Here is a 10000-nt window from a genome sequence, read left to right as displayed (position 1 = left end):
TTCCTTCCTCCCTCCCTTCTTCCCAACCCCGCCTTGCATTCCAGTGATGGTGTTTTACAAAGGATGATAAATAGCAAAGGATTATCACGATTTTTCTAGGCTGTTCAATTAAGCAGATTTTTTTTTTCTTTAGTGCAAATTACTGTTGGTATTATTATTACTATTATTTATTATTATTGTTGTTTTTGTTTTGTGTTTAATAGGTATGCATAGGTCACGGTCATTAGGGGGATTGTTTAATTAGCGTAACATTATTTTTCTCTCTTTTCTTTCACCTCTTCCTCATCTCTGACTTTCTCCTCCTTCCTCATTCGCTTCTTTATTCTTCCGTCTGTCTAATGCACTGCCTACATGTTTCATTCTCCACGTTTCCTCCTTTTCTCTCTCTCTCTCTCTCTCTCTCTCTCTCTCTCTCTCTCTCTCTCTCTCTCTCTCTCTCTCTGTTTATCTATCTATCTATCTATCTATCAATCTATTTACATGTCTGCCTGTCTGTCTGTCTGTCTGTCTGTCTATCTATCTATCTATCTATCTATCTCATTCATCAAACTATATGATCAAACTATGTAATCACTAACCCTCTCTGCCTTCCTCCTGCACCCTCCGCCATACCACCTTTAGCAGGGGAAGACCGTAGCGCCCTCGACCCCGCGGCCTGCAAGAGTCTGCTGCAGGAGTTGTCAGTTCTCCGCCGCCTTCGTCACCCTGGCTTCCTGGAGGTGATGGCCGCCTGTCATGTCGCCTCGCCCTCGCCAGACCACGTGACGCTCGTCTTCCAGCACGTGCAGCACGGCTCTCTCTACCACCACCTTCACGTGCAGGCAAGTGTGTGTGTGTGTGTGTGTGTGTGTGTGTGTGTGTGGGAAATGCTAGTTCTTACATGTACATAAATAAATACACAAACTCTGTGTTCTATTGTGTGTGTACGTGAGAGAGAGAGAGAGAGAGAGAGAGAGAGAGAGAGAGAGAGAGAGAGAGAACAGTTAATCTCCATCTCCTTGTTACTTTTTTTCATTTGCATGATTACCTACATCCTTGTTTGGATAAGTTTTTGTGTTGAGGTATTTATATTTTCATTTTTACTGTTTCCCTTGTCGTGGTCTAATTTTTTAAGCTTCTTATCTATGTCATGTTATTGTGTGCTCTTCCATGTATCTATTTTTTTCGGGGAGATGTTATTACTTTTCGTGTATGCTAGTAATACTAATATGACCAGTATTGTGCTGTGCAATTGCTTAGTGGAAAGCGTTTCAGTATGTTATGAAATCTGTTGAATAACAATGTGTTTCAATGGAAAATAATGCAAGTTGCAAGACCTTTTGTGGCACGCTGGTTTTTCTTTCCTCTTATGTTGTGAATGAACTTCTGTTCGTAAAGTCTTCTGATTTTTCTTTTATTTCTATGTATTTTTCCGTATTAGTTTGAAGTGAATTTCTCTATTTATATTGTATTTCCAATTCAGGCATCCTCTGCTTTCTGTGCTTTCGTCATCTGCTGCATTCAAGTGGAACATATTGTCACGACTATATTCGATAAGTTTTAGATTCCTTTATAATTTTTTATTCCTTTCATTTAATTTTTCCTATTTCCTATATATTCTTCAATTTTTCATTTACTATTTACCACAGCTGACTGGATTATACTGCTACCACATTTCCTTAACCACATATACTACTAACAGTCCTTGGCTGCAAGAGGGACGCGAGCGGGTTGCTGCTTGCTTCCCTGACTGAGGAGGGGAAGGAAGACACTTTACTTAACCTCCAAGGCACAAAGGCCAAGGATGATTCAATTTGCGACACTGTAAGAGCGGGGTCACGTAGCGCCGCTCTAAGGCCCGAGGACAGAGGACCATAATTCTGAAACCCTTCTGCGCCGCAACACCACTACGTTCAGAAGACTTTAGTTCGAGTGACAGGGGTTTTTAAGGGCATTCATAGGGCTTCAGTAATTGATTAAAAAGATTTCCAAGTTTTTTCAACAGGAGGAACACTCTTGAGAACCCGACGAATCATCTCTGTAGCCTTTAAAAATAGTCATGGTGAGAGAGCAAAGTATTTTAGAATATGCACCAGAGACTGACACCACACACACACACACACACACACACACACACACACACACACACACACACACACACACACACACACACACACACACACACACACACACACACACACACACACACACACACACACACACACACACACACACACACACACACACACACACACACACACACACACACACACACAAAGAAAAAAAAAGAAAATCAAGGCACTTATCTTGCACACACCTTCCTTCCCTTAATGCAATCTTCCCTTTCCAGCACCGGGACTTGAGCGTGGGCGGCGCCGTGGAGATGCTGCTGGGCGTGGTGGAGGCACTCATCTTCCTCCACGCCCACAACTGGCTGCACGCCGCCGTCACCTCCCACGCCCTCCACCTTGTCTCTACGCACCACGCCAAGCTGGGAGGGTTTGAGTTTGCCATGGAGATGCACGGCAAGGTAGGTGACGAGAGAGAGAGAGAGAGAGAGAGAGAGAGAGAGAGAGAGAGAGAGAGAGAGAGAGAGAGAGAGAGAGAGCACGTACACCGGTAAACACACACACACACACACACACACACACACACACACACACCATTACATGCACGCACGCACGCAGAAACGCACGCACAGTCAGACAGAGACAGACAGACAGACAGGGAGATATAGAATAGGAAAATAAAAATGTAACACTAAGCAACAGAGAGAGAGAGAGAGAGAGAGAGAGAGAGAGAGGCTGCAAAAAAGAGACTCGTACCAAATTATATCACAGTTGGGTGGGCGGCGTGGGCTGGATGTGGGTGGTTATCGTATTCCAGAAACGCCCACCTTAGCGGACCCATGAAATTCACCTGTGCAGCCACTAATGGGTGAATGGGTGAACGCCCCTCCCCACTGGATGACTCACGCGGATGAATGGATGGATGCTCTGGGGTAACTGTCTCGATATTGTATGGTTAGTTAGCTGGATGGCTGGATGGCTGTACGTGATAGAGGGGAGAGAAGAGAGTTATTGACGAGAAGGAGGAACAGGAGGAGGAGGAGGAGGTGAAAGTGTTAGGTGTAAGGAAGAACGGAAGACGAAAAGAGAAACAGGAGAAAGATTAAGAGAAAGAATGGAACTAATGGAAGGGAAAGGAAGGGAAAGGAATGTAGCGAATGAACAAGAAAAGGGAAACAAAGGAGAGAGCTCAGAAAAAATGAATGAAAAAGTTGATAAAAGTTGTAAGAAGAAGAGAGAGAGAGAGAGAGAGAGAGAGAGAGAGAGAGAGAGAGACGAGTTGGGGGGGTAGACAGACAGACAATCAAGCAGGCAAACATACCGACAGATAAACAGACATAGAGATTGATTGAATGAGAGAGAGAGAGAGAGAGAGAGAGAGAGAGAGAGAGAGAGAGAGTTGTTATAGGTAGAGCGTTTAGAGTTAAGAGATCGAGAACTGAGGGGTAGTCTATAGGGGGTGGAGGAAGGGAGGGAAGGAGAGGCCGTAAGTGAATAGAGAGTGAATGAAGTGGGTGGATGAAGGAGAGGGAAAAACGGTAATGAGAGAGTAATTGTGCGGAAGAGCAAATGAGCGGGAGGGTGTGAAACGATGTGAAGACCTGGAAAAAACATGTCTCTCTCTCTCTCTCTCTCTCTCTCTCTCTCTCTCTCTCTCTCTCTCTCTCTCTCTCTCTCTCTCTCTTTCCTTCTCATGTTAACGTGTGTAATTTTCTTCTTTTCATCCTTCCTTCCCTCCACCACCCGCTTCCTTCCTTGCATTCACTTTATTCGTTTTTTTCTTCTTCTTTCTTTCTTTCCTCTTCCTTCCGTTGTTTGTACTTTCTCCTATGATACGTATGTCTTTTGTCTCTCTCTCTCTCTCTCTCTCTCTCTCTCTCTCTCTCTCTCTCTCTCTCTCTCTCTCTCTCTCTCTCTCTCTCTCATTTTAGCCATTTCTGCACTTTATAATTCTTCCAGTTCTATCTATTTTCTTCGTCCCTATCCTCTTTTTCCTATCACCTCTCCCCTGTCAGTTGTGTTCGTCTTATTTAATTTCGCTCTCACTCATATGCCAACATCTTCTCTTTCCTATCCCTCTTCCGCTCTCTTAACTCTTATTCTTTTCTTATTTCCTGTTATTCCTTCCCTTCTTCTATTCCATCCTTATCTCATCCCCTTGATTCCTTCCCCATTGTGTGTGTGTGTGTGTGTGTGTGTGTGTGTGTGTGTGTGTGTGTGTGTGTGTGTGGAGGTGACTGACTTAATCTAACCTTAATCGAACACTAGTGACTTCTACCCTGCCTCACCTCAGTTTCTCGGTGGAAGAGGTAGCGCTGTCTCTCCTTTATAAAACTCGAACCCACAGCAGCGCCATATGACATCATTGCTGCGGCGCCATAACTCAACTCACTGTTCGAATTTCCCCAGGGCTGCAGCATGCGGGCGCCCCAGCTGAGCCCCGCCACCTGGCTGGGACCCTGGCAGGCCCCGGAGACCCTTGAGGAACAGATGGTGTCCACGCGCTCTGAGGTGTATTCCCTTACCGCCGTCATCTGGGAAGTGTGGGCAGGTGAGTGCTGGCGGAGGAGAACTATTAGAATAAGTATTAGTATATATCTCTGTCCTTGACTCCTTCAGTACCAGGACGCATTTTCATATTCATTCTGCTTAATATTTTGCGATTTCACATAGCTTCAGAAACTCATGTGGGTTATTAAAATAGTGAAGACTGTGGTCATTAATCTCCTGACCACCATACACCCTTCCTAATGCAAATAAAATCGTCTAATTACACCAAAAAAAACTCAAGGTAAATATGCGTCTCTGTACTGAACGGGTTAAAAAGCTGTATATGATAAGGATGACGATGATGGGGATGAGGAGAAAGAGGTGGTGGTGGTGGTGGTGGTGGTGGTGGTGGCTAGTGAATAACAGAAAGAAGAAAAAGGGAAAGAGAAGAAACATAGCTAGGAGAATAATCCATACTAGATATCTTTGTCCTTACGAGGCTGTATATGATGAGGAGGAGGAGGAGGAAGAGTTATAGGAAGAGGAAGAAGTCGTGGTGGTGGTGGTGGTGGTGGTGGATAGTAAATGAGAGAAAGAAGAAAGACGGGAAAGAGAAGAAACATAGGTAAGAGAATAACTTGTAGTAGATATTTTTGTCCTTACGAGGCTGTATACGATGATGATGATGATGATGATGATGAGGAGGAGGAGGAGATGATGGGTAGAGGATGAAGGAAGTGAGAAAGAAGGGAGAGAAAAGAAAAGAGAGTAAAATAATGTAGATCTTTCAGCATCTAAGAGATTGTTTATGAGAGAGAGAGAGAGAGAGAGAGAGAGAGAGAGAGAGAGAGAGAGAGAGAGAGAGAGAATAAGTAGTAGATGAAGGAAAGAAGATATACTGTGATAGAAGTCAAGAAGGAAAGAGGAAGCAGACAGAAATAAGAAGAAAGGTAAGTGGGGAACCAGAGGAGAAAGAAGAGCAGTGATAGAAAGTGTGGGAAAGAAAGAAAGGAAGGAAGGAAGGAAACACGGCATCAATTGATGGAGAAACTATTAAGACATGGAGAGAGAGAGAGAGAGAGAGAGAGAGAGAGAGAGAGAGAGAGAGAGAGAAACGAAGAAAGAAGTGATGGAAGAAAACAGGGATAATGATAAGAGAGAGTGAGAGAGATATCGAGGAGAAGGAAAAGTGTAAATGCTACTGCCACTACTACTACTACTACTACTACTACTACTACTACTACTACTACTACTACTACTACTACTACTACTACTACTACTACTACTGCCACTACTACTACTACTACTACTACTACTACTACTACATTCTGTTTTACTGTCATCCCTGCACAGGTATGCCGCCGTGGGCAGGCGTGGAGGACAAGGAGGTGAAGAAGAGGGTGGCAGCTGGCGAGACACTGCCCACCCTCACCCCCACGCCGCCCTCGCTCATCACCTACCTCACCCAGTACGGCCTCAAGTGGAACTCACACGAGAGGGAGCTTGACCTGCAGGAGATCCACACCATGCTGAGGTCCCTGAAGGTGAGAGAGAGAGAGAGAGAGAGAGAGAGAGACATACATACATACAGACAGACAGGCAGGCACTCATTCACTCTGTCTGTAGTGAAATTCGGTGAGTGGCTAAGCAAAACTATTTCTATTACTCTTGAATGAGTCAGTGAGTAATTTTTCTAAGTAGTCATTCAGTTAGTCACTTACTTAGGCATGTTTCATGTAACTAACGACATCAAGTTTTACCAGTCAAGCAGTCAGTCAGTATGTTACCAGATTACTTAGTTAACTACTTCATCTTCCTTTTTTTATCAGTTAATATATGTCCTTGGAAATTCTCCCTCTTATATAAAAAAAAAAAAAAGTCTATCTACTATACGTGTGTCTGCTTGTCGGGTTTTTTTTTTTTTTTTTCCTCTGCATTTTCTCCTTTAATGTTCTATCTGACGGTATATTACATGTAATTCTATCTATCCGTCGATACCTGACGCCTCCAGAAGTCTCCATCAATTCCTCTCCTCCTATTCACTTCTTGTATGTTTTCACACTGAAGATCACCACTTCTTCCTTCAGTGTAGCTTTTATGTTCACAGATTCAGTCGAACGAGGAGGAGCGCGTGCCGTCAGTGCCTGCCTGGGGCCCTCCCTCAGTGCCCAACACACCAGTCATCGGCAGACACATTCGCGCGGCCACGCCCTCCCAATCCTCCCAGCGAAGCTCCTCACCTCCTTTGAAGATCCACACCCCCAAGGCACACCCGGATTCACCCCACACCCCGACGCCACAGCCAAACACAGTCCACGCCCACATCACAGACACCCACACACCCACAAAGCAGCCTCTTGTCAGTGCCAGGAAGACGGCCTCGAGCGCCACGCAGATGGTGGTGGCGGGCGAGGTGCACCGAAGTGACGACTCGGTGAGGCTGCCTCCAGGACACACTAGACTGCTGCAGGAGGTGCCGGGGAAGGGCAGAGTATTTGGAGGAGTGGACAGCGGGTTCTCAACGCCTTGCACCCGCACCCCGAGCCCCAACATGGACACGATTACCAGTGCCAAGTGAGTTTTATATGTTGCGTTATATGTATAAGAGTAAGGAAGAACGTTGGTAAATGATTAAATGAATGAAATAATTTTAGACAAGAGGTAGATTCTTTTTAGTATGAACAGTAATGAAGGAAAGCAGATAGGTGATTAACAAAGAAGTAGACAGTAAGACAGTAATGAAATACAATTGGTGGTGCAGATAACACCAAGGCAGGAGTAACTGATCACACGAGTGCATAGCTTGTCCCTGATAGCATGTCTGTTAGTGTTTAACCTCTGGCTTAATCTCCCACGCTTCCTGACGCTTTGTTACGTGACTTTCTCGTCAGAATCAACCCTTCGTTCCTCACTTCCACGCCCTCGCGGCCGCCTACCACCTGTGTAATGCGGGCGGACCTGCAGCCTGACCTGCTGCCCAACAAGGTGACGCTAAAGGCGCTCACCAACGGCCACACACCGGACATCCTGGCGCGAGGCCCCACTGAACCTGGCCGGGGTCTACGGGGCGGGTCAGGGGGCGCTCCCCCAACCTTCCAACCCCCAACCTCCCCCATCACCCCGAGCTGCCCCACCACAGACTCCGATCACTCTCGCACCTCCTCCCCTACTGACAATGGCCGGACAGGCAGCGGCTACAGTTTCATCTCCAACGCCGCCAAGAGAGCCTTCCTCATGGAGGCTGAGGGGGGAGCAGGAGGGGCAGGGATGGAGTATGGGGAGCGACCGGCCAGCGCGAGTCGGAGGAGCAGCTCCTCCGACATGCCGCACAGGATGGACGTGGTGCGTCGCGGCCTCAGCCTCACCAACATCAGCGTGGCCGTCGCCGCTGCTCCTCCAAACTCCGGCAGCTTTACCCGCACCGCCTCTCACATCTCGTTGGCCAGCGCCTCCTCCAGCGGCAGCAGTGACGTGTGTGGACGGCGGCCGGTGCGCACCGTGAGCCAAGTGACGCTCACGATGCGCAAGTTGTCCCAAGTGTCTGACTCCTCCTCCAGTAAGGACGAAGTGAGCGAACCGCCCTCCCAAGAACAGCTGAAGGCAAGACGAGCACGATCGCTGCCCAAGGGCCCCAGACACCCACCCGTCAGGTGAGTCCTCTAGCAGTAAGATGCTATTAGATCTCTCTCTCTCTCTCTCTCTCTCTCTCTCTCTCTCTCTCTCTCTCTCTCTCTCTCTCTCTCTCTCTCTCTCTCTCTCTCTCTCTCTCTCTCTCTCTCTCTCTCTCTCTGACACACACACACACACGTGTAGTGTAGTGGTTAGCACGCTCGACTCACAATCGAGAGGGCCGAGTTCGAGTCCCGGCGCGGCGAGGCAAATGGGCAAACCTCTTAATGTGTAGCCCCTGTTCACCTAGCAGTAAATAGGTACTGGATGCAACTCGAGGGGTTGTGGCCTCGCTTTCCCGGTGTGTGGAGTGTGTTGTGGTCTCAGTCCTACCCGAAGATCGGTCTTTGAGCTCTAAGCTCGCTCCGTAATGAGGAGGACTGGCTGGGTGACCAGCAGACGACCGTGGTGAATTACACACACACACACACACACACACACACACACACACACATACACAAACTTTTTTCTAGTAACCAGCTCCCTTCATATCTGACACTGATATCTCCTCAAATATACAAAATCACAAGGAAATAAAAGGAGAGAGAGGATACGTTCCTTCTTTGTCTGTTTCTTATGTGCAGCCTCATGTGTCACATGTTTGTCTTTACTCGATCTCTATTCATAAAGAAAAGATAATCATTCAATTCGGTGTTCGGGTTTGTGGAGCGAAATCAGTGTTATATCTCGTATGGCTGATGATTGTTGTGACTAAAAGTTAGATCGTAAAACAGATTTCTCCCTCGTCCATTCTAAATTTACATGAAAAAAGGAGTGGATCTTATAAGGAAGTACATTGACTAGTTTACATACTTAAACCTTACTTTTTAAACACATACGAGGTCATTTTCATACCCTATTGTAAAACCTTTCTTCCCTCCTTTCCTTCCTCTTTCCTGTCACGTATTATGCCATTCCCTAATTCTCTCCGCCCCTTGTCCAGCTCTGGGCGGCGGGACAGTACTTCAGGGTCGACTCACGTGGAGGACACTGCCATCAAACCAGCCAGCCACCAGGTAACACGGCACTCCTCCTCCTGCTCCCTCGCCAGCGGCCCCTCTAGCCCCACGCACTACTCCTCCTCCTCCTCCACCTCCTGGGTCCCCCTCAACCCCGCCAGGCAGCAACAACAACTCCAGCAGCAGGCGCCTCCTCCTTCTTCTTCCACGTCCCAGCAGGCCTCGCCCCATCCTTCGCCTCCTCCAGCCAGACCCGCTAAGGTAAGGGGCGTTATGTCTTCTTGTCTCCGCTTCATGGTCAGGAGTGAGCATAACAAGATGTGTTTTTTTTGTGTGTGTATGGAATTAGGTATAGATTAGGTGTGTGTGTGTGTGTGTGTGTGTGTGTGTGTGTGTGTGTGTGTGTGTGTGTGTGTGTGCGTGCGTGCGTGCGTGCGCGCGCGCGCGTTTGTGTGTGTGTGTGCGTTTGTGAGTGTTTGTGTGCGTCTGTGTGGTTACTAATATAAGGATGATATATTTTTTTTTCATTTTCTTTTGTTTATATTGTTTGCTCAATATACCTGCAATTTCCATGTTCTTGTGTCTTCAGTGTATAGGCAAGGCAGTGTCGATGTGCTTTTAGTCATCTATTTCATTAGTATTTTTCGTATTATTCTGCACGATGTTGATATTAATGTTCTCATGGGCATTTTCTCTTTTATTTTTACTATTTATGTTATGTTTTATTTTAAGTTTCGGTTGCTGTGACAATGGATTACACTGTAGTATTTTTTATCTTAATATAAATGATGATTTTTTTTTTTATATTGTACATTCTTACAGGTTTTTCGCTAA

The 10000-nt window shown here is 46.5% G+C and overlaps 1 protein-coding gene across 4 annotated transcripts in view; it reads left to right on the top strand.

Moving 5' to 3' along the window:
* LOC123520440 overlaps nt 1-10000 on the top strand; it is a 132617-nt gene that overhangs the window by 109520 nt on the left and 13097 nt on the right. For 3 of the 4 annotated variants that reach the window (XM_045282646.1, XM_045282645.1, XM_045282649.1), the window contains exons 8-14: nt 622-821; nt 2330-2509; nt 4458-4599; nt 5892-6082; nt 6646-7112; nt 7430-8188; nt 9151-9427. In XM_045282646.1, the coding sequence (XP_045138581.1) occupies nt 622-821; nt 2330-2509; nt 4458-4599; nt 5892-6082; nt 6646-7112; nt 7430-8188; nt 9151-9427 (2216 nt within the window). The remainder of the gene's footprint in view (nt 1-621; nt 822-2329; nt 2510-4457; nt 4600-5891; nt 6083-6645; nt 7113-7429; nt 8189-9150; nt 9428-10000) is intronic. The other variant, XM_045282648.1, reaches the window with a different exon arrangement.

Source organism: Portunus trituberculatus, chromosome 47, assembly GCF_017591435.1.
Source record: "Portunus trituberculatus isolate SZX2019 chromosome 47, ASM1759143v1, whole genome shotgun sequence".
Classification (NCBI taxonomy): Eukaryota; Metazoa; Arthropoda; class Malacostraca; order Decapoda; family Portunidae; genus Portunus; species Portunus trituberculatus.
The sequence above is the reverse complement of the archived record's forward strand: the minus strand, read 5'-3'. Positions and strand labels throughout refer to the sequence as shown.